This window comes from Bufo bufo, chromosome 2 (assembly GCF_905171765.1).
Source record: "Bufo bufo chromosome 2, aBufBuf1.1, whole genome shotgun sequence".
NCBI lineage: Eukaryota > Metazoa > Chordata > Amphibia > Anura > Bufonidae > Bufo > Bufo bufo.
Genome location: NC_053390.1, coordinates 69,367,335 through 69,392,682, shown reverse-complemented (window position 1 = coordinate 69,392,682; position 25,348 = coordinate 69,367,335). Strand labels below are relative to the sequence as shown.

General features: G+C 42.4%; 1 protein-coding gene across 2 annotated transcripts in view; it reads left to right on the top strand.

Moving 5' to 3' along the window:
* The window catches only part of KIAA1328 (KIAA1328 ortholog), a 359,720-nt gene that overhangs the window by 97,142 nt on the left and 237,230 nt on the right, over positions 1 to 25,348 (top strand). For both annotated transcript variants that reach the window (XM_040421160.1, XM_040421159.1), the window contains exon 7: positions 22,740 to 23,326. In XM_040421160.1, the coding sequence (XP_040277094.1) occupies positions 22,740 to 23,326 (587 nt within the window). The remainder of the gene's footprint in view (positions 1 to 22,739; positions 23,327 to 25,348) is intronic.

Below are 25,348 nucleotides of genomic sequence, written 5' to 3'. Positions count from 1 at the left end.
AACCTTTTAAGCAGCCCTTTATACAGTATATACGGTAAATACTGAATGAAACTACAGTATAATATCTCTCCCAATTATTACCGGACAGAAATAAATCACGAAAAAATTTACTCACAATCCGTAGAGCCACCAATATCACCCAAAAATTGAACCACAATCTTCACAAAGTGAAAATCAAAAAAACTTTTATTGACCATGTATAATAAATACATACATAAGAAGAAGCCAGGTCACTGGCGAAACGGCGTTGGGTAAGGAGGCGGCTGAGAGATCGACACACCATCCCGGGTACGCTTATTCTTTTCTAATCACGAAGTGTTTGCCCTCATATTTGCCTCTACTGCAGCATTGCCCGGGGCTTATTGTACAGAGGTGTCTTGGTGTTCTTTCATCTTTTATTCTTTTCCCTGTTTTTTGGTGTGCCGACCTCTCGGCCCCCTCTTGGGTCCTGTTCCTCATCCTTGTGTTCCACCTTTGTGCTGCCTTCTATTATTATGTATGTATTTATTATACATTGTCAATAGTTTTTTCCATTTTCACTTTGTGCAGATTGTGGTTCAATTTTTGAGTAGAATATCCCTGATCAAGAGTCCGTCTTTCCCATCACTACCTTTCTGACTTTTTGGGTTGTATAGAAATCAGTTGTCCCAAATGGTCTGCACTTTTCAATTAAAATATTAACTGAACTCTATAGACTCGAAAATGATACAAACATTTTCTCTCATGAAATCCTAGAAATAAATGTGGCACTGTTCAGACCGGGTATGTGCTCTGCCGGCGGCAGCCACATCTGTGTTCAGTCAGCAGCCACAGGGCTCTGCGTGGTTTTAATGAGCGGTTGTGCCAGTTTATTACATTTACTTGGGCATCTCATAACCCCTTGCAATTGCCATGAGTCATGGCTACTGACTGTGGCAGCAACTGCTTTGATGCTATCGGCAGAGAACAATAATTCTTCATTTGCGTAATATCCGCGCACGGAGATGGAAGACGGCATAATGTGTGTGTTTTCACTCTGTGGTGGGGAATGGGCCCCAGGGGTAACTTATGAAGACATTAGCCAAAGTAACAAGATTCGACTTCTCTCTTATAGTCCAGTAGGTTTTAGTTTTGAAGTCCGTTTATGACAAATTAAGATTTATTTATTTAAAGGACCCTGCCCTTCTCTCCATTATGGCACCCATATACATGAAACGGCCCCTTTTAACTATTCTGCTCACAAATAAATCTTGAATTATAAGAATCTTATAAGGTGAATTTCTTTATCTTATAATAAGATAAAGAAATTCACCTTATAAGATTCTTATAATTCATCTTATAATAAGATAAAGAAATTCACCTCATCCCTTTATATCAGGCATGCACAACCTGCGACCCACAATGCCATTCTTTGTGACCCCATCCATGTGGTCACAGAAATGCTTGCCTGTGTCTGGTGGCTGCGTAGCATGGAAGCAGGGGCAGGTAAGTAGTAATGGTGCAATGTGTGCCCATCTCTGGAATCCCCATGTATTGGCCGAATGCAGGTCTCCTGACCCCTGTGTGACACCCCCATAAAATAATAGATGAGGCAGAGAGGTTGGCATGTATTCATGCGGCTCTCTTCATTAGAGTTTCATCAGAGTTTGGAGTCCATGCAGAGAGGCACATTCATGCATGGAGTGTGAGCCCAGAAGGTGGGTACCCTATAAGAGAAACCTGCACTTATCAGACATTAGTGCCATATACTTTCTACACCCATATATTTTCTGAAAGTAAACCCCTGGTACTGTGAAAATACCTTCCAGCACTTTATAATCATAGACGAGAGAAGTGAAAATGATGAGAAAGGCTTCTGGAATCACTAGAGGCGATACTGGGGAAGAGAGAACAGTGATTGGGAAGAAAGGTGATAAAAGTAAGAAAAGTTTATATCACCCCCATGGGGGAGAGAAGTGACAGACACAGGCTGTGATTGGTAAGAGGATGATAACAGTAAGAAAAGTTCCTGTATGAGTTTCACAGGGTCACTGTAGGATGGACGGCGTCAGAGATGACGGACGTAGGCTGTTATTGGTAAGCGGGGTGATGAAGTTCCTGTATCACTGTCATGGGGTCACTGCAGCCTGGTCTGGGATAGAAATGACAGACACGTGCTGTGATGGATAAGAGGGGTGATGACAGTAAATAAAGTTCCTGCATCACTCTCCTGGAGTTACTGAATGTCGCACAGGGGGAGAGATGACCGATATTTCTTCTTGTTGTGACTTGCAGTTTCCATCCTCCCATACAGACACACAGAGCCAGGAAATAAAACTCTCCATACTGCCCCCCAACGCCACACAAGTAATGGCCCCAAATATTACAACTAGAATATTGAGTCTGTGCATAGGATATAAAGATCTGACCATTGTATTCTAGCCGCAAGAAGTGTTTAAAGCCGTATAACCTTTTATGTGGTGCCATGTATTTAATTTTAATCTAATTGGGTGAAAATGCATAATAGAGGAATAATGTGTCATTTAGTTTTTTATTTATTTAGCTGTAGCCATTTATTTTTTGTTTTTAAAAGCTTCCCTGTTGGCTGCCATATTGGGGGCCTAAACGTCGTACTGCATTGTCTATTTAGAGAGTACAGCAGTGTGCACTGTGGCAGTTGACATAAATTCAAGTCAATTGATAGACATTTCATAGATAGTTATAGTTTGCAGGAAGTGATGGAGTACAAATTCTTTCCGAGGGACCAGGAATTGACAAGGTAGATGCATACAAAGCCTTATCTGTGTAGACTTGCTCTTCTGTTGTATCTAGTCTCCAGCAGTACAAATGTGCTGTTACTGGATCTCATTAAGATATCTCATTCTGTCCCAGTCTACACAGCACAGCATATCTTACCCTGTCCCAGTCTACACAGCAAAGGTGCCAAGTAGGGAAAAGTAGTCTTCCTGCAGCCACCACTAGAGGGAGCTCACTGCATACTATTTTATTACTATGTTTAACACAAAACCAGTACGCAGTAAGCTGCTAAGCTCCCTCTACTGGTGGCTGTAGACGGACAGAAGTGTATCCTATATCGCTATGGATATTCAGGGGATTTGAAACTCTGTATCCGAAAAAGCCTCAGTACTATATATATATATTACAAAACTAATCAGGTTAATGGGTGGGGGTTCATTTTAGTCTTTAATTTACGTAAAAGTAGAAAACTCCTTTAAAATCTTGGACATATGATAGTAGCGAGGAAGGGGCTAATATGCCGAGCCTAAATTCTCCTTCTCCGTGCGTCTCACCTTCACTCCCCATCATGAAAGCTCCGGGGAGCTGTAAGTGAAGTGCATCCTATTTACATTATTGCTTGATGAGAGCTTTTCTATCACTTTAATTACTTATAGGAGTCACCAGCCGAACAAATACTTTAATTATTTGATTTTGACCCTGAGATGTTGCGGTGGAAACTTATCTGTATTTCCAGGGAGCTGCAATTTATCATGAGCCGTATAATGACTTTTAATAGATGCAGGAGGATTATAATTACAGGGTGTCCAGCTGTGATCGCTCTGCACCTCCATCACTTCTCAGTCCCCCCTGAGCGGCTGCGGCCACATGAGATGAAAGACGGACCTTTTTTTTTTTTTTTCTCTAATCGGCTGGTGGAAAGTTACACCTTGAGGACATAACTTTTAAATAAGATAAGAATCGGAATGTATAATGGGTGCAGCTTTGGTTTGAAACTGTGCAATTGCCAGGAATCCCATAATGTAATGGTAAACTTTTATCATGTGTTGAACAGGTCATGAATGTTGAAAACTTTGCAAATTAAGCTAAAGATATCAAAATGGTGAACGCGATGTGATAAATGTCACCACTCATGTTCCTTGTGTCTCCTTATGATGATCATTGACCCAGAATTGGCACTGCATGGTATTTGTATGGCAAAGGTGGTGGGAAATACTTGCACATTCAGTACCCCGTGGTAACACTTATATGTTTTTTGTCTGATCTCCATCTCAAGTTAGATAACGCCCGCTACACCTTTCCATTGTATACTGGTTCCCGCTCAGTACTCTACAGATTGTATTTCAACAAAGAGAATCGGTACAACGTGTTTACCTAATAAAGTAGAATTTTTATTGTGACATAAAACTAACATACAAACATACATGTAGAGCCCATACAGTGTGCCTCTAGAGGCAGTTCTACAGATTGTAGTAGAACCTGCTCACTAGTACCATTACATTGGCAGGAGAACGGAGCAGGCATAGGGGAGATTTGTAGAGTCCAACTTCTTAGGATCAGTGTCTCTGAAGGTCCTCAACCCTAATTAGAGGGGTCTGACAGCATAAGTGGTCTACGCTTGAGCTGTAGAGACACACAGATTTTTGAACACATAAAAGTAATTCCCAGACAACTACTTTAAATGGGTTATCCCATAAATAATGAAAAAAAAAAAATGAAAATCGGACATCATACAGTACATGACAACCGCTAGAACCAGCCCTGTACCGCTCAAGGGGAGTGTCTTTTCTGCTGCAGCACAGGGGGCGTGTCCATGCTCTACCTATCACAGCTCAGGAGGCAGTTGAAGGATGAAACTGAGCATGTGCGGCCATCTCAGAAGAAATAAAAAAAAACAAAAAAAAAAAAACGGCAGGTGGCGCTATACAGACACATTTTATTGAATAGCTCAGTGACTATGCTACATTTTTAATTACATGCAATTACAAAAGTATGTAGATCCAGGTGCTGGTTTGAAAACTGTAGAATATATTTTTCGTGGGACAACCCATTTAAGTACAAGTTTTCCATTTAAAACTTTTTTGATTGCATAAACCTAAAAAATACATATTTTGTATTACTCTAATTGATCAGATAAACAGTAACAGTAAATCATTGTGTTCCACATGAAATGTCCCCTGTTAAGTTTGTCTCTGAGGACTCATTTATTTTTCAATCCGCAACCTGCCATGTGCATCCCACATTTTTCTAATAGAACTTCTTATTGTTTGCAAAACGAACCAGAATAGCACATGTTGTATAATTTGGGGAACGGGTGCAGGCAGCACATGGATTTGATATTGATGACCTATCCTAAGGGTAGATTATATATATATATATATATATATATATATATATATATATATATATATATATATATATTATATAAAAAAGAAAAAAGATGGCAGCACCGTCACAGAGAAAAGGGAATGGAGGGTGCAAAAAGCCCAATGTGGATAAAAGCCAATCCAATGATGCAGACGTAGAAAAAGGGCAGCACTCCAATAAATAAAATAGCAAAAAACTTTATTTACCCATAAGGCTGTAGCGACGTTTCGGCTCTAACACAGGAGCCTTCCTCAAGCAGTGTGTACAGATCAAGATCCAAACATATATAGTGTTATAGCTAGTCATAGCCAATTACATGTTAAGTGAACATAATTAATAAATAAAACAAAATACAGAATACATCATACATGTGAATACAGATAAAATCAGCAATGCAATGTGGTTCAATCGTGGTGCACCTGATTGCTTAAAAACTATTACCATAAATATAAAACTTAGTGAGATATTTCTATAATTACATAGTTGATAGTATAATCAGTGTCAACTGTAGATGATTAAATAAAGTGTCACGTGCTTACTATTACAGGTGGTGCATATTGAGGATGCAGGATGAGGGTCGGTTGTGGTCGCTGCTGACATGTGCGGTCCGGCGTGCCCAGGTCCCCACTGCGCATGCCAATACGACGTGTAAAACATGTTGCCGGCCAGTATCAATACGACGTGTAATACATGCTGCCGGCCAGTATCAATCTCGTCACCTGACGCATATGCTCCTACGTCACCGCACCAAGACGGCCATTATGGATAAGGGCAAACAGCCCATTCTGTCGCCCTGACGATCATGCTGACAATTTAATCCGATGCAGTGTACTCCTACGTCACCGCACCAAGACGGCCATTATGGATAAGGGCAAACAGCCCATTCTGTCACCCTGATGATCATGCTGACAGTTTAATCCGGTGCAGTGTGGAATCGGGATGTACTGGCATGGGACAATGCCAGAGTGTCAAGAGTGGCTGAGTGGGCTCGGCTGAGGGATACCACAACAATAAAGAGGTGGATCGCCAGCCGTGACCACAGAGCGGCCGCGCATCCGTACGCAAATACAGAGTCGCGGCCGCTCCGATCAAACCACCTGTCGCCACAACCTGTCGCCACAACATTCAGAGGGCTCTCCTCTTAACCCCTACCACACATGCAACGGAAAATAACAAAAAACAAAAACAGTCTTCTGGAGGGAACATGGAAGTCGCTTTTCGCATAGACAATGGTATCAAGGCATCACGATCGCACCGTCAGCATGAAGGCCACACCGCCCATCATCACCCCAAACTCGCATCATAACACCTGTAAATATAAAGATAAAGTGTGAGCATAAGTGCACGGAAGGGAATACAAAACATACAATATTAAAAGACTATTAGAATAAACGAAGATTTATGTATAGTACACACAAGTCACATAATCAACACTGGGACAATCGACATTAAAAATACAAAGATAGAGGGCAAGACACGCCACTAACCGACCCCAACCTTGTAATCCACATTGAGACCCTGTGGATGGAGGGAGTCCAACGTGTAGATCCATTTTAATTCTCGCTTTTTTAAAGGCTAGTCCTGTTGCCACCTCTCCTAGGCATTGGTACATGATCAATGATGCAAAATCTTAGGTCTTTCTCAGTGTGTTTCTGGTTGGCAAAGTGTTTAGATACTGGTAAATCCAGTCTTTTTTTCCTGACACTAAGTCGGTGATTGTTGAATCGTGTCTTAAAATCAGTTGTCGTTTCACCGACGTACAACAGATTACAAGGACAAACGATAACATACACAACAAAACTGGAGTCACAGGTCAGATAATGTCTCATCTGATATGAAACCCCAGTCCGTGGGTGCATGAAAGCTCTACCCTTAAGAATGAATTTACAGTTTACGCAGGACAAACAGGGAAAACAGCCGACACTGGCACCTGTCAGGGTCAGCTGTCTCGCTGTCTTCAGGGTTCCCACGTCTGCCCTTACCAATTGATCCTTGAGACTCTTGGACCTGCGGTAGGACATGATCGGAGGAGAGTGAAATTCCTTAACTGTATTTAGACAACCGCCCAATATACCCCAGTGACGCCGAATAATGTTACTTATGTCGGCGCTCTGTTCACAGTGGGTGGAGATAAATGGAATCCTAGTCATCTGTTTATGTTTTGCCTTCCTTTTTAGAGTGTCATCCCTGTTCAGTTGACTGACCAATTTCTTTTGTTCCTGTAATAGCTTAATTGGATACCCTCGTTTCTCAAATTTATGTAACAGTGTATCCAAGGTATTGTTGGATGCCACAGGGTCAGAAACGATACGTTTAACCCTCAAGAACTGGGAGTATGGGAGGGATTTAACCATGGACCTAGGGTGATTACTGCTGTAGGTCAGTAGCGTGTTCCTGTCGGTTGACTTAGTAAATAATTCTGTCTGCAATTTACAACTCGATCATGAACTTACCATTAAGGCCGCCGATAAAGGCGGCGCGGTGGTCGTGCTCGACACCCAGAAGTATATTGCCGAAATCAAGCGGCAATTGGGTGACAGAACCGTCTATAGTCACATTGATTTTGACCCGAGGTACAAGGTTGCTGAATTGATTGAAAGTGTATTGACGGAGGCTCTGCATGCGGGGGTTATTGACGAGGGACTTGTGGATTTCCTTACTGTAACACATCCTGTCACTCCGGTGCTTTATGTGTTGCCCAAGATCCACAAGTCCCTCGTCGATCCCCCTGGTCGCCCTATCGTTTCGGGCTCCGATTCAATCTTCAGCCATGTGGCCATCTTCCTTGATAAAGTTCTGTGCAGTTTCGCTTGTGGGGGCAGCTCATATATTCGTGATACCAGCGACTTTTTGCTTAAATTGCAGGATGTTGATCTTGTTGATGTATCTGATGTGATACTTGCATCGTTTGATGTAACTTCACTTTATACATCAATAGATCATCAAAAGGGATTGGCTGCGGTCGGTTCAATGTTGGATAAATCCACACTCACTGATGGTTCCCAACATTTTGTACTATCTTTGTTGGAGATTGTGCTTAGGCACAATTATTTCTTATTTCAAGATTCATACTACGTGCAGGAACAGGGCGTGGCGATGGGGTCCAATGTGGCCCCAACTTACGCCAATATCTTTATGCGCAGGTTTGAGGAGGACGTCGTCTATGGAAGCCACCACTTCCAACATGTTAGGGCGTGGTGGCGGTACATAGACGACGTCTTCCTCATTTGGACAGGTGATGCCAAACAACTCTGTGATTTTCACAGTTTCCTCAATGGAATTGATAGGGCACTACAGTTCACTTTGGTGCATTCCTGTGTTGAAATGCAGTTTTTGGACACTCGCGTGATCCTGTCGGATGGTAAATTGCAGACAGAATTATTTACTAAGTCAACCGACAGGAACACGCTACTGACCTACAGCAGTAATCACCCTAGGTGCATGGTTAAATCCCTCCCATACTCCCAGTTCTTGAGGGTTAAACGTATCGTTTCTGACCCTGTGGCATCCAACAATACCTTGGATACACTGTTACATAAATTTGAGAAACGAGGGTATCCAATTAAGCTATTACAGGAACAAAAGAAATTGGTCAGTCAACTGAACAGGGATGACACTCTAAAAAGGAAGGCAAAACATAAACAGATGACTAGGATTCCATTTATCTCCACCCACTGAACAGAGCGCCGACATAAGTAACATTATTCGGCGTCACTGGGGTATATTGGGCGGTTGTCTAAATACAGTTAAGGAATTTCACTCTCCTCCGATCATGTCCTACCGCAGGTCCAAGAGTCTCAAGGATCAATTGGTAAGGGCAGACGTGGGAACCCTGAAGACAGCGAGACAGCTGACCCTGACAGGTGCCAGTGTCGGCTGTTTTCCCTGTTTGTCCTGCGTAAACTGTAAATTCATTCTTAAGGGTAGAGCTTTCATGCACCCACGGACTGGGGTTTCATATCAGATGAGACATTATCTGACCTGTGACTCCAGTTTTGTTGTGTATGTTATCGTTTGTCCTTGTAATCTGATGTACGTCGGTGAAACGACAACTGATTTTAAGACACGATTCAACAATCACCGACTTAGTGTCAGGAAAAAAAGACTGGATTTACCAGTATCTAAACACTTTGCCAACCAGAAACACACTGAGAAAGACCTAAGATTTTGCATCATTGATCATGTACCAATGCCTAGGAGAGGTGGCAACAGGACTAGCCTTTTAAAAAAGCGAGAATTAAAATGGATCTACACGTTGGACTCCCTCCATCCACAGGGTCTCAATGTGGATTACAAGGTTGGGGTCGGTTAGTGGCGTGTCTTGCCCTCTATCTTTGTATTTTTTAATGTCGATTGTCCCAGTGTTGATTATGTGACTTGTGTGTACTATACATAAATCTTCGTTTATTCTAATAGTCTTTTAATATTGTATGTTTTGTATTCCCTTCCGTGCACTTATGCTCACACTTTATCTTTATATTTACAGGTGTTATGCTGCGAGTTTGGGGTGATGATGGGCGGTGTGGCCTTCATGCTGACGGTGCGATCGTGATGCCTTGATACCATTGTCTATGCGAAAAGCGACTTCCATGTTCCCTCCAGAAGACTGTTTTTGTTTTTGTTATTTTCCGTTGCATGTGTGGTAGGGGTTAAGAGGAGAGCCCTCTGAATGTTGTGGCGACAGGTTGTGGCGACAGGTGGGTTTGATCGGAGCGGCCGCGACTCTGTATTTGCGTACGGATGCGCGGCCGCTCTGTGGTCACGGCTGGCGGATCCACTCTTTATTGTTGTGGTATCCCTCAGCCGAGCCCACTCAGCCACTCTTGACACTCTGGCATTGTCCCATGCCAGTACATCCCGATTCCACACTGCACCGGATTAAACTGTCAGCATGATCATCAGGGTGACAGAATGGGCTGTTTGCCCTTATCCATAATGGCCGTCTTGGTGCGGTGACGTAGGAGTACACTGCATCGGATTAAATTGTCAGCATGATCGTCAGGGCGACAGAATGGGCTGTTTGCCCTTATCCATAATGGCCGTCTTGGTGCGGTGACGTAGGAGCATATGCGTCAGGTGACGAGATTGATACTGGCCGGCAGCATGTATTACACGTCGTATTGATACTGGCCGGCAACATGTTTTACACGTCGTATTGGCATGCGCAGTGGGGACCCTGGGGCACGCCGGACCGCACATGTCAGCAGCGACCACAACCGACCCTCATCCTGCATCCTCAATATGCACCACCTGTAATAGTAAGCACGTGACACTTTATTTAATCATCTACAGTTGACACTGATTATACTATCAACTATGTAATTATAGAAATATCTCACTAAGTTTTATATTTATGGTAATAGTTTTTAAGCAATCAGGTGCACCACGATTGAACCACATTGCATTGCTGATTTTATCTGTATTCACATGTATGATGTATTCTGTATTTTGTTTTATTTATTAATTATGTTCACTTAACATGTAATTGGCTATGACTAGCTATAACACTATATATGTTTGGATCTTGATCTGTACACACTGCTTGAAGAAGGCTCCTGTGTTAGAGCCGAAACGTCGCTACAGCCTTATGGGTAAATAAAGTTTTTTGCTATTTTATTTATTGGAGTGCTGCCCTTTTTCTACGTCTATATATATATATATATATATATATATATATATATATAATATAATAAAAAAAAAAAAAAGCGGACAACCCCTTTAAATGCCATCTCCAATTTGGGTCTACCAAATTTTCCATCCTAATTTTCTGTTTCCTTTAAAGCTCAAAACTGTGTAAAATAAATGACTCACCTTATCGATCTCCCAACCCTCCTGGTTTCCCACTAGTCTCTTTCCCGGCCCCTCTCAACACACAGGAAATGACTGCTCAGCCAATCACTGTAGTAAATGTAGTGAGAGCCTCATATATGTGCAGCTCTATTCCCTGCTTGGAGCCACTGGGACCGGCTGGGACATTATCAGACATGTCATATTTTGCAGAAATGCCATAAATGTACATTATGTGATGCGACTGCCTCTTTAAAGGTACTTATGGTTGATACCTCCCATCCCCTCTATTAGACGTATAGCTTTGGAGGATCCTGCCCCGGCCGTGCATTACACGGTTGTTTTCTGCCGGCGGTTCCATGTCTAGATGCAGAATCTATGTAAAGTTATTCTGCTTCCCTTCCTCATCCCCCCCTCCTCCTTGCTTCTTCTGCTCTCCTCTTTAAGAAGCTCCTTGCTAATAACCTTAATCATTTTATTTTGGATACGGGGAGCAGGAGCTGTGCACTGTTCCCGGAGGGACGCCTAAGAACTTATTAAAACATTGCAAGTGTTTTCCTTCTCACTGTCTGTTCCAGCAGCAGCCTCGGAGCTTGAAGCCGAGCAGAGCAAACCCCCAGGGCCCATTAGCTTTAACTTGTTTACCGCACTGATATCTATATGTTAAACGACAGGAGAGTTCAGGTTATTGAATAATTTAAAATTCTGCTCTAATTGGTGTCATATGACCTGGAAAAGGCCATGGATGACGCCGCAAGCACGCTGCGAAACACTCCTGAATAATTCATTGGCGTGATCATTCATTTGCCGCCGCGTCTTGTTAAGAGACAGAAGTTTGTATGTAATAAAGGATAATGCAACACCTGTAAGTATTTAGTTCAGAAACTCGAAGGTAATCTACCTTGATGATCGCCTCGCGAAAGACGCCAGTGTGCACCACGTAATTATACCGGGGAGATTGCGGGCCATTTATACGGAGCGGGACGTTGGCATCGTTATTGTGCAGCTGTTACCGAACATATTCCGCTTCTGCGGGTTCTGCCCTTCATATAGATGTACAGTATGACACCACCACAGCAGCTTCCGCAGGGTTATCACTACCTGCACAGGACTGCGTCTTAAAGAGGAACCCACACCTTAGTGTTGGAAGGCTATCTGTCCAATAGTATGGAAAACGGTGCTCTTAAAGGAACACTACTCCTAGAAGTGAATGAGGAACATGAACAGGAGGAACACTTTGCACAGTGTTGAACAGCCTGTAGGATATTTTACTGCACCTGAAACAGTAGATATTTTGAGAGTAAATCTACTTACCCCTCGTATTTTCAGTTAACAGATGACTTAGTTAAGTGGCATTGCTTGGCATTCCTGCTGTCTTACTGCAGTCATTTAGTGGGGAAGGGCTACTTCTTGAGCCAGTTGCCTTACAGCCAGAGACAGGTCTAATTAAAAAAAAATATGTATTTAAGAATCAAACAATATTTTCCATACAAATTCAAATGCAAATCATTATTACTTTTATTCCTTTTTAACCCAACCCCTTAATACCCTCCCTCCCCACTACAGTGCGTCTCTAAAAAAAAAAAAAAAAAAAAAAAAAAAAAAGTTAAGGCAAAGAAATTTAACATTTCCAGGCACCCCATATCCTGATCCATTTCCTCTATATTTCTTTGTTTATAAAGAACCTTTTCGTACCTTTTAATCTTATTAACCTAGTTAAGCCATATAATCACATTTTGAATATCCCGTGAAAACCAGACCCGTGTAATCAAAAGTCTTGCCAAAAACATTACTTTTTATCAAGAGTCTTTTTATATTTAGGACCGTTTACCTTGGAGAGATCCCCTAATATCCAGCATTCCACCATAAAAGGAATCACTACTTTCAACTTTTGGGTAATAGTCTTCAATCTCAGCCCAATATTCTTTTAGTTCTGTACAAAGTCGGCTCCTGGTGCATCACAGCGTGGACAATAAAATGTATTCCTTAAACCACTTTTATTAAGCCATACTGGTGTAACATAAACTCTATGTAAATTATTGAATTGAACTAAAACGTGATTAAAGTTGTGGGACACTAGTCTTAAGTTGGGCAATATGTTCTCCCAATCATCTACTTGTATAATTGAACATTCAGCTCCCCAAGCCCTTTGTCCAGGAGATCATGTATTATTAAATAGTGCCTTAACTAATAATTTATAAAGTTGAGCAATCTTAACCTTGTGACCTACATTCCCCATTAATTCATGTAAAGGTGTAGAAGTGTCTACATCTAAAAAGTACTTTTCTTTAACACTGTGCAGTGCCGAACGTAACTAAAAATACCTAAATCACAATAAGTTAATTATATACCCTCTTTGTGCTAAATCCAAAAATGAAAGTATTTCCCCATTCCTCACTACTTCTGCAACATAAAAAATATAGTTTTTTTTTTTGCCAATACTGATCCCCCTAACCAATTCATCTAGAACCTGTAAATAATAATTGTGCCAATGTGGCGTACAACCTAAAGATCCCTTTATTCCAAACCAACCTCTAATAGTACACCAGGACTTACTAAACAATTTCCCAACCTCTCTGTAATCCTGTTGTATATTTGATAATTGGCCGGATTCCATTAGGGTAAAAATGCCATCATAGGAAGATCTACTCACCATGGTCCTACATAGTGGACTTTTCTTCCATTCATAGTATAGCCAGAACTGTGCAGACATAAAGTAAACCTTAAATTATGGAAGGTTCAACTCTCCCTTTTCTATCGGCTTATAAAGATGTTCCAGTTTACGTCTTGCACGCTTTCTTCCCCATATTAGATCATTAATAATTCTCTCTGTTGATTTAAAGAATTTATCCTCAATCCATATTGGGGAGTTCCTCATAATGTATAGGAACCGGGGTAGAATCACCATCTTAATTGGGGATATTTTATCTGCTTTAGATGGAGGGATTCTAAGCCACGTCACAATTTTAGTTGCAAATCTTCAATTTTAGGAGATATCATCATACCCAAATATTTAAAGGAATCGGAAATCTTCAAGATATTTAGGGGCCCCTCATTGGAAAGCTGAAGTCTGTGTCTACAGGCATAAGAGTGGTTTTTGACCAATTTAATATCAAGACCTGAAACTTCACCAAAGGAGTTCACTATTTGAATAATTCTTGGGAGTGTAATATTAGTATTCTGTATAAAAAATAATACATCTGCATATAAAGAAATGCGATCTTCCCTTCACAGTATCCCAAACCCTTCAATCCCAGAATCTTGCCTTACCCTAGCTGCAAGAGGCTCGAGATATAGATATATATATATCTATATCTCTATATCTATATATATATATATATATATATATATATCTATCGAATAGTAATGGAGAAAGAGGGCATCCTTGACAGGTACCTCTATTCAATACGATGCTGTTTGTCAAACTTATACAAAAGCTTAACCATGTTTATGAACCTGACTCCAAATCCAATTTTTAACAAAACCTTCCAGAGGAATCTCCACTCCACCCTATCAAAGGCCTTAGAGGCATCAAGAGACAAGATGGAGCGATGCAGATTATAATGCATACACTTATTGGGAATGAAACCATTCAGGTCAGAATGTATAATTGATGTAATAACCTTAGCAAGTCTTGTAGCGAGAACCCTTGAAAGAAGCTTTACATCAGTAATCAATAAAGAAATCGGCCTATATGCCTCAATATCTAAGGGATCCTTGCCTTTTATTAATATTTTTACGGCTTCTGTCATTGATTCCGGAAGGGAACCTTCCTCCAATGATTCCGTGAATACCTCCAGTAAACATGGGAGAATAACAACCCTACATTTATGGTAGAATCCATCTGAACCAGGGGATGGAATCCAAATATGCATCCATCATTTCTTCTGAAATATTCTTATCTGGTTTATATAAATCCACAAAGTGCTTAACAAAGATTCTTTTTATGGATTTTTGATCTTCTATAATCAGGTGAACGAATACTTGCTATCTCTTTTTTTTTTTTTGGTCTTGATCCGAGATCACCCTAGCCAACAATTTCCCTGGGTGGCCCAATTCGGCAAAATATATTTTTGTCCCTTTAAAAAAAAGCCTCTGCTGTGCCTTATCCAGAAGAAAATCTGAATATGCCTGGCTTGCGTTCTCCATAATTTCCCTATTTTCTTCTTTTTTATTCCTGGAAAACTCCTTCATAGTGCCTAGTTCTTTTGAATCCCTCTCTTTCATACCATGCCCCTTTCTTAAATTGGAAATATTACTAACGAATAAGCCCTTCATAAAGGCATTAAAAGTGTCCTATACCAATTGAGTTTTTGCTGAATTTTTATTGGTACCCCAAAAAACTAACAATCTCTTGTTCCATCATTTTGTGATTATCCATTACGGAGATCCAATGGGGATTTAATCTAAATGGGGGTCGTACCCGATATATTTATTATCCACCATGGATACTTCAAGAGTAAATGGCACATGATCCGATAAAGCCCTGGCCTCATATTTCATCCGCTTTATACATCTAAGATAGTTTTTATTTATCAGAGCCAGATCTATCCTAGACATGGAGTTTCCGGATTTATTTACACAGGAATACGCTCTTTTCCTCTTCCCTAAATAACCCCATACATCAACAAAGCCTGATTCCAAACAAAATCGTGCCAAGGGGGGACCCTTGTGCATGATTAAGGTGTCTCCCTCAATTGAAATGCTATCAATTCCTGGATTAATGACACAATTAAAGTCCCCATTGACTATCGAGGGACATTCAGGCCATTGATCCATGAAAGATAACAAACAAGTAAGTGCATGGAAAGAAAAGGGTGGAGGAATATAGATAAAGGCCAAAATACATAGTGTTCCAGCGAGCTTTCCATAAAGAAACACAAATCTACCTTGCTTATCAATAGAGGATACCCGGCAGCCAAAATCAATCCGCTTATGAACTAACACTGTCACTCCTCTAGGATAACTAGAAAAAGCGGAGTGATAAGTCTGGTTGGCCCATCCCCTACCGATCCCTCCTTGGTGAGTTGAGTCTCCACTAAGCGAACAATCGCTGGTAGGTGTCTCTGTACCAAATCGAGAACCGCCAGTCTTTTTAGCTTATCCCCCAGACCCTGAACGTTCCAGGTTAGGATTTTAGTCAACATCAAATCAATCAATAGATTCCCAGGAATAAAACTATTGATAGTTGATACGGTTGAAAAAATACATAAGTTCATCAAGTTCAACCTATGGATAGGTGGGGACGCGAATCCCAGAAGGAACTTCCCCTCCTTCAAAGAGACGCCCTGCAATCCATCCCATACACCCCCCCCCCCCCCCGCCCCCAAACCTCTTGATCCACTTCATAACTGCACCAGATCTCTTAACCAAGACCACACCTTCCCCTCTCCTCCACCCCCACCACTACCACAAAAAGAAAAAAAGGAAACGAGTGCCTATATATTGTTCCGGTCAAGCCAGTCTATCACGAGACCAGGGGTATAAAAAAAAAAAAAGTTTCCGAAATTTAGCTTGGTAAACAAATGAGTACTTAATGTTCCTTTCTTGCAGCAGTTTTTTAACCGCAGTAAAACTGCGTCTCTTCTTGAATCTCTTTAGAAAAATCGGGAAAAAAAGGACACTTCCATTATATATAATAGGAGGGCATTCCCTAGCCCTTCTCAAAATCATGTCCCTGTCTCGTGAGACCAATATCTTCGCCAGGAGTACCCGTGGCTGCCTTCCCCGGGATAGGTTTTCCCCCTTGGACCCGATGTGCTCTTTCCACCAAGAATAATGGCGAAAAATGTTTTTCTAATTTCTCAAGGATTAAGGCCTGTATCATTTCAGCTGAACTTTTTCCTTCTGTGCCTTCAGGTAGACCTATAATTCTCACATTGCATCGCCTCGACCTATCCAAATCCGCCACTTTTTTTTTTTAAGGGTTTTAACGTCCATACTCAGGGTGGAGATTTCAGTTTTAAATATTTTAGCTTAATTCTCCAGGGCCCCAACAGATTTTTCTATGGTTGTAACTCTGTCCCGTATCTTTGAGACGTCCTCCCTTATCAGAATCACATCAGTCTGGATTGCCCCAAGCTGCATTGAAATATTTTGTATTAGTTCTCCATCTTTTTTAACCGCCACCAAAATTTCTTTTAGTGGGGCGGATTCAACAATAGGCAAATCATTTATGACCTCTCTCTCTGCCCCCTCCTCCTGAGAGTAATCATCCACCAATTCTTCCACTCTGGGTCCAGGATTTTTTTTTAACCATTGGAATCTAATATCCCTTTTTGACCTGCTCCTGCTCTTGTCAGTACGTTAGGAGATCAATTTTGTCTGATTCTGGAGGCTTCTGCCCCGTTTTAGAATAGTCCGCTGATCGCCTATTTTACTTAGGACCCATTTTTCTTCCTTTTTTTTTTTTGTTATATATATAATATTTCCTCTTTAGCTTTCCTTCTCCCCTCTCTTCACTCTCCTCTTCCTTTTTTCTCTCCTCATCTTTCCCGCCTGGTTGATCTTATGACCACCTTAACAACTCCATCAAACAAGTTTTTCGTATTACTCAGGGGGGATGTTTATCAAGTTCAGCAATGTTATATTCTTTTAGATACACAAGGCATCAAGAGAAAAAGCTAAAAAGGAGGAAACACACAAAAAAAAGACCAAAAAAAAAAAAAAAAGTCCAGTATCAGTCACCAAAGAAGCAGCACAAGAAGCACCCACAGGGAGACTTGCAGGGAGGAGGAAGAGCTGCCAACACCTGCATATCAGCAGGATGCTGAGGCATATCCAGAACACAGAAGGGAGGCCGGTTAGGCATGGAGGCGGAGGAGGATACAGGGCCAAGGCACTTAGAAATCCACCAGAAGCGAGGGACGGAGAGGCCAAGAAAAGCCAGAGGAAGCCGAGCGCACCATCAAGCCACGAAGCACTGACCAGGGATCCGTTATGGCAGTGCAGCCCCCCGGCTGGGATCCATCAGTTATCTACGCAGAGCACATACAGCACTCAGCTTGTTCCGCTCGGCAGATGGGGCGCGCAGCGTGGCGGGGGAGGGGAGGAGGACGCAACTCAGCACACCTACGTCATCACGTCATCCACTGTTGCGGACAGGTCTAATTTGAGGTTTGAGCGGAGGGAAGTACTGGCCGCTCTCCTAATATAAGTTCTCATTAGAATGAGAGAACAGACGAGTAGTGAGGAGGGAAATGGGGAGTTTATTTATTTTTATTTTTTGGTCAGCAGATTTGTCCCTATGACACTGGCTGACCTGTTCCATGTCCACTTGGCAGCTGAAGGCATCTGTGTTGGTCCCATGGTCATATGTGTCCACATTGCAAATATATGCAAGTGCACCTCTAGGAGCAGCAGGGCTGCTGCCAATACACCTACAGGCTCTGCTCTCTCTGCAACAGGGCCAACAATGTCTTCAGCTGCCAAGCCCACATGTAACAGGTCAGCCAGGTTCATAGGTACAAATCTGCTGACAGATGCTCTTTAACATAAGGCTACTTTCACATACCGTATGCGTTTTTGGTTTCAGGTTTTGACATCGGCAGAGGATTTCAAAAGCTGACCAAAGCGGTTCCATTTTGATTACACATCAGGATGCATTTGTTCCGTTAGGATGCGTTTGTGTGAAATCAAAACGGAACAAACCCGATTCGTCCCTAAATACATTGAAAGTCAATGGGCGACAGATCTGGTCCTAAAAAAACGGATCCGTCACTGTTGACTTACATTGTTTTTAGTGACCCGGTTTGTTCCATTTCGATGACCGGACACAAAACCGCCGCTTGCAGCAGTTTTGCGTCTGGCCACAGAACGGAAGGCAACCTGATGCATCCTGAATGGATTTCTTTCCTCTGCCGGATCTCAAAACTGGAATGCCAAAACGCATATGTGAAAGTAGCCTAACAAGATTTATTTACGGCATTTATTTTTCGCCCCATACCAGGTACAGCATAAAGCTGTGTGCCAGTCTGATCACATCACACTAAGCCTATATGTGAAAGGTATACTACACGGGCATATGCTACTGTGTATGCAGTGACCTATGTCGGCCATTGTCCACAATGTGAATAGGTATATAATGCGGTATGTTTTTTGTTGTTGTGTGGTGGCCCACTATACGTACAGGAGAACTCAGTCTGCTATGGTTGCTGTATAGTTTTTGGAAAATCAAGAATACGGCAGCCTGTTGGATATGAAAAGGAAACCTCTGGCACTCCGAGTACATGGGGCCTAATGTATGTTTTGACATATGCATCAGTAGCTTTTCTGTTGCATCTGCCAAACGTGGTTCACATAGTATGATGTGAACACAGCCCTACACTGATTATTTCCTGTTGCCCTTTTCCATTGTTTTTACTGATAAATCTAGAGAGATGTTTCTGGTGATTTTAGCTTCTGATCGGTCTGGTAACGGCTTTACAGGTTGTGTGTGGATTTTCATGCCGAAAAACCGCAGTGTAATATAGTACCAGCCAGGTAAGTGAGGTTCGCCAGATCTCATGCACACTTTGCATATTTTTTACGTGCAGAAATTGACCTGCCGTGCTGATTTTAAAACACTCAGCATATCAGTTGCTTGCGTGATTCCACACCTTATGTACGATGTTTCCCCATAGATTTCAATTGGGTTAACATAAAAAGAAAAATGCACCAAAACCACAATTTGCCCTTTTTCTGTACAGATTTCATGCGTATTTTCTGTATACAAATCCGTATTGTGTGCAGGTAGCCTTATAGTTTGTAGGCCTGATGCAGGAGGTAAGTTATGTTTGGTAGGTGATCTTCTATATATCACATTCTTTAAGAAACAATTTTGCTTTACCAGTCTTAGGCCTCATGCACACGGCCGTTGTTATGGCGGCTCGGATGCGGACCAATTCACTTCAATGGGGGCCGCAAAAGATGCGGACAGCACTCCGTGTGCTGTCCGCATCCGTTGCTCCGTTCCGTGGCCCCGCTAAAAAAATATAACATGTCCTATTCTTGTCCGCGCTTTGCAGACAAGAATAGGCATTTATATTAAAGGCTGTCTGTGCGCGTTCCGCAATTTGCAGAACGGCACGGACGCCATCCGTGTATTAAGGATCCGCAATTTGCAGACCACAAAACACACCACGGTTGTGTGCATGAGGCCTTAGGCCCCCTGCACACGAACGCGTGCTTCCCGTTGCCGTATTGCGGACCGCATTTGCAGATCCGCAATACACGGTTGCCGTTTCGTGGGCATTCCGCATCATGGATGCGGACCAATTCACTTGAATGGGTCCACAAATCCGGAGATGCGGAACGGAAGCACGGAACGGAACCCTACGAAAGCACCACGGAGTGCTTCCGTGGGGTTTCATCCCGTACTTCCGTTCTGCAAAAAGATAGAACATGTCCTATCTTTTTGCGGAACGGCCGGATCGCGGACCCATTGGGTCTGCGATACGCTGCGGCTGCCCCACGGACTGTGTTCGTGCATTGCGGCCCGCAGCACGTCCACTGGGTGCACACGTTCGTGTGCAGGGGGCCTTAGGTAAATAAAGTTTAAAGCGATTCTCTATGTTTTAATGCAGTACTCTGTCCTAATATAAATGCCAGCCAGAGCTCAGTTCTTCTGAAACAGATCTCCAAATCCCCTGCGTAAATGTAAAGTTATATGATCTGCCTTTATCTACCACTAGAGGGAGCTTATTGTATACTGTTATTATCGAGATCATTGTAGAAACAGTGCAGTCAGCTCCCTCTAGTGGAAGCTGCACGCCGCAATAATTTTTTTTCAGTTAACCTTATGATAACACAGGTAATAAGGAGCTCCTTATAGTGGTCTGAATTCATATTTTTTTTATAAATGTTTTAGAATATACTCTGTTAGTGAATGGAAACATTCTTCTACATCTGGAGGTTGACCATTTTACATTACTGTGATTGTTACAATATGGCAGTGTTATATATGCCAAAAAATGAACGTTGCAAAATTTATAACGTAAAAACTCAGTGGCAGTATTGCTGTTTTATACCCATCTCCCTCCCAGAAAGAGTTAATAAAGGTTAATCAGAAAGTTTTATGTGTACCCCAAAATGGTATAATTAAAAACTACAACTTGTCCCTCAAAAGACAAGCACTCATACAGCTTCGTAGACTGAAAAATAAAAATGTAGGACCTATTGGAAGCCGACAATGAAAAAAGTAAGAGAAATGCTTGATCAGTAAAGCCCAAAACGGGCTGGTCACTAAGGGGTTAAATATTGTAAAGTCATATACAAGCAGTACATATATACATTTTTTATTTTATTTTTTTCCACCCTATAAGACTCACCTAGGTTTTACAGTAGTACAATAATTTTTTTTTTTTTTTTATTAGATCTCAGATCAGGCCAGCAATCAGACCCCCAATGTTAATCAGACCTCATCTAACAGCCTCAATCAGACCCCTAATGTTACTAAGCCCCTTAATCAGACCTTAGATCAGACCTCCAATGTTAATAAGACCCCAGTAAGACCTCAGATCGGACCCCCATGCCTCAGATCAGACCCCCATGACAGTTATGATCCCCCATGCCAGTTATGAGCCCCCATTATTAGCCCCAGTGATCCCCCAGTGCCATTTCAGATGCCCCCAGTGCCATTTCAGATGCCCCCAGTGCCATTTCAGATGCCCCCAGTGCCATTTCAGATGCCCCAGTGCCATTTCAGATGCCCCAGTGCCATTTCAGATGCCCCCAGTGCCATTTCAGATGCCCCCAGTGCCATTTCAGATGCCCCCAGTGCCATTTCAGATGCCCCCAGTGCCATTTTAGATGCCCCCAGTGCCATTTTAGATGCCCCCAGTGCCATTTTAGATGCCCCCAGTGCCATTTCAGATGCCCCCAGTGCCATTTCAGATGCCCCCAGTGCCATTGAGCAAATAAAGTAAAAAACCCACTTACCACTCTTGCTTCTGGACACCGCCGATACTGGCCTCCAGCGTGCTCTGTCTTCCTCCTCCTCTGTCTGCTGTGCTGTGACCCGGCGCACACAGCGTGAGGTTACAGAGCGCCCTCATGCTGTGCGCAGCCTGGAGGACCAGGAAGCGGTGAGTACAGAGCCTTCACCGCTTCCCAGTCCTCCGGTACTAATGAGCACTTCCAAACACTTTTGAGGGGGGAAAAAAGCGTCTTATGGGGCGAAAAATACGGTGTGTGTGTATATATATATATATATATATATATATATAATATTATGATCAAACCATTGGTGTTGTCTAACACCCCATGCTAAGCGATTCCCCGAGTCACCCCCAAGCTACACCCCTACACCCCCATTTAATCGTTCAATAATTGAAGATTGAGGTTATATGTTAAATTAATCACTCTTTTCATTTTTGCCATAATCGGTCAGCCCCACTATGGTATGTAATGCCCTCCCCATGTCCATCTCCATTGTCTAGAGAGAGATATAGCTATACATTTCTATGAATTCAGTAGCAGGGATGAATTAATGAAAGGTGCCTGGGCCGCTTCACTGTGAGATCTCTATGCCAGCACTCAGAGGAGTGAGTAGGGAAGCTACTGAGCATGTCAGTCCACCACTGAATGCAGGAGAAGGTGGACCAGAATGTTTGCCACAGAAAAACTGCAAGGGAAACTTCCAGAGAGGAAAGCAATGTACATAAAAAAGAAACGTCAATTTTTTATCGCATGTATATTGCAGTATTACTTAATTTGAAATGCCCAGTTGATTGTATAGTAATGCTTTTTGTGGGATAAACCCATGTTCTGGCGGGAGAGTTGGTGGTCCTGTAGTACTGTATATGCAATGACCAGAGCATCTCCTGCTGATGTTTTGATGATATAATCCTAATGGGTGACTTTTTTTAATTTCTTTTTATTCCCTTATAAAGGTCCCTAAAACCCAAAGACCCACAGCAAGTGAGCTCAACGGTTCCTATCTCGGCCAGCACAACAACAAACCCAGTAGTGAAAGTGGCAGCTTACACCCTATTGTACATGATACCAAGCCATTGTGCAGAAGTGACCCCGCACCCAGAAACGGTTATCAGTGCCTCCCCAATAGATGCTCTTCCGAAAACCATCTTCAGAATAAATGCTCTGGTGCACGGCTACCTGACATGCATTGCACAGACTACTCTTGCAGCCATTACTGCGGCAGTGCCTTAAAGCAACCGGTATCCCATTGCTGCTTACATGATACCATAGAAAGAATCCCCGCTGATTTGTCAGTAGTACGACCTCTAGAAAACTGCTCAGTCTCCAGATGCTCCACCATGTCTGGCATAATCAATGGTGAGCGAGCAAAAGTGAAGGATTCAGACAAAGGCATTTCAGAACAGCGAAAGCAGGAGCTGTTGCTGCAGAAGCTGGAGGTGGAGATCGAGAAGGAGCGGCTGCAGCAGCTTTTGGCACAGCAGGAGATCAAACTGCTGGAGAAGCAGCAACAATTACAGCAAGCTCGGTTGGATGCCACCAGGTGAGGACTTAGTTTTAGTTTCCTTTTTTCATTTATGTATCTGAAGAATGTCTTATCGCCTTTTTTCACTGACTGAGCTAATTTCTCTTCTGCCTGTGCTTTAGAAGCTCTTATAACTTGTTTGGCCTCTCTCTGCCTAATCTTATAAATTTGCCGGTCATCCTCATTTTTTTATTTTTAATGATTTTGGCCACTTCTGCTGAGTACCACAGTGGTCTCTTCCTTTTTTTGCTTTTACTAACAAGCCTAATGCAATTTTCTGTTGCCTTCAATAGTGCCACTTTTAAGTAGACCCATTTCTCCTGGACTCCATTGAAACTGTTCCAATCTGATAGGGACTCGTATACCACTAATCAAAATTTTAGAAAAGTCAGTTTTTCTAAAATCTAAAACTTTTGTTTTTGTGTGGTGTCACTCAGTCACTGTACTTTTAGTAAACCACACTGACTGGTGATCACTAGATCCCTAGCTTTCCCCTACAGTAATATCAGATACCAAATTCCCATTTGCGAATACTAAATCTAAAATGGCCTCCTACCGGGTTGGTTCCTCAACTACTTGCTGTAGAGATAATCCCAGTAGGGAATTTAGAATATCTGTACTCCTGGCAGAACTAGCTATTTTGTTTTTCCAGTTTACATCAGGAAGATTGAAGTCTCCCATAATGATAACTTCCCCCTTCAATGTCATTTTAGCTATTTCCTCAACTAGTAGATCATCTAATTCTTTCACTTGGCAAGGTGGCCTATATATCACACCTACACAAGTTACCTTATGATTATCAAGCTGCAAGGAAACCCAAACTGACTCACCAGAAAATTCACTGAAAACCAGGCACGGTGCCTTGTAGCATTCGCTCAGCTGAATGTAATGATAGCTTTCACTTAGCGATCCATTGCTTCATTCTGGAGAACAAGTATTTTTAATCCATATGCAAATGAGTAGTTATGTGCACCGAGGGCAGCACCCTTGCACCTCCTGCTTCCTTTGCAAACCCATTCCTTCCCTTGATTGACAGGGCCAGGCTCTTGCATAGTCCTCTCACCTGCCTCGGTCAATGAAAGATTGGGAGGGGCTGGCAGAGGAAATAGGAGCAAGGGTGCACAGAGCCGATTGCACTCCACTCTCAGTACACTTAACTGCTCATTTGCGTATGAACTAACAGTAAATTTCCTTGAGTCAGTTTCCCTTTAATCACCGAATATTGAAAAGTACTGCAGATTTAAAATACAGTTTGGGGGAGATTTATCAAGCCCCCTCTGCCAAAATAGCTGGGTTTGTGCAGAAATTTGTGACTTTTGCTGTTTTACGCCATGCTTGCCCCTTTTGTAAAAAGTGGCCAGGTGGGTGCTGGGCCCGCAGGCTCCACACATTTAAGATTACTTGCAGCAGCTTTCTGGCCAAAGTAACACCTGAAATCTACACCAGAATCGAGCTGGCGAAGGTTACAGGTTCTGGCCCATAGACCTGCCAAGATGTGCCAAAATGAAATGCTACTTTTGAGAAATCTCCTGTTTGTTTTAGATCCTCATCATTTTCAAACTCTCTGCTTGCTTTTGGTGAATGAATGCACACAAGAATATTTCCAAAGATAGAGAACATGTAAGGACCTAGTCACCCAGACAAATTTCAGGGTTTTAGTTACAGTATATGAGCTAAACACTACAGTGCCTCCTGTCGTGGACTCCGGGATGAGAAGCCGTCTCTGCAAGGGAAAAGCCAGGCCGGACGCAAGGAAATGACAGACTGGCCATGACTTCCCTGGGCAAAATCGGCTGTTAGTTAGGGGTGCTGGGAGTGCAGATCAATTCTTTAGAATTCGGTAGCAGTACTTTCTGGGGAGCGCTTAGGTGTGATCTAACATTACAGCTGTTATCCCGCACGATGCACTACACGTAACTAGCCCTATATAAGGTGACAGTCTCTGATATCCATATGGATTATAATACAGTTTGTAACTCAGGATCAGTACAGGATAAGTAATATAACACCAGCAGAATATTGAGTGCAGCTCTGGAGTAT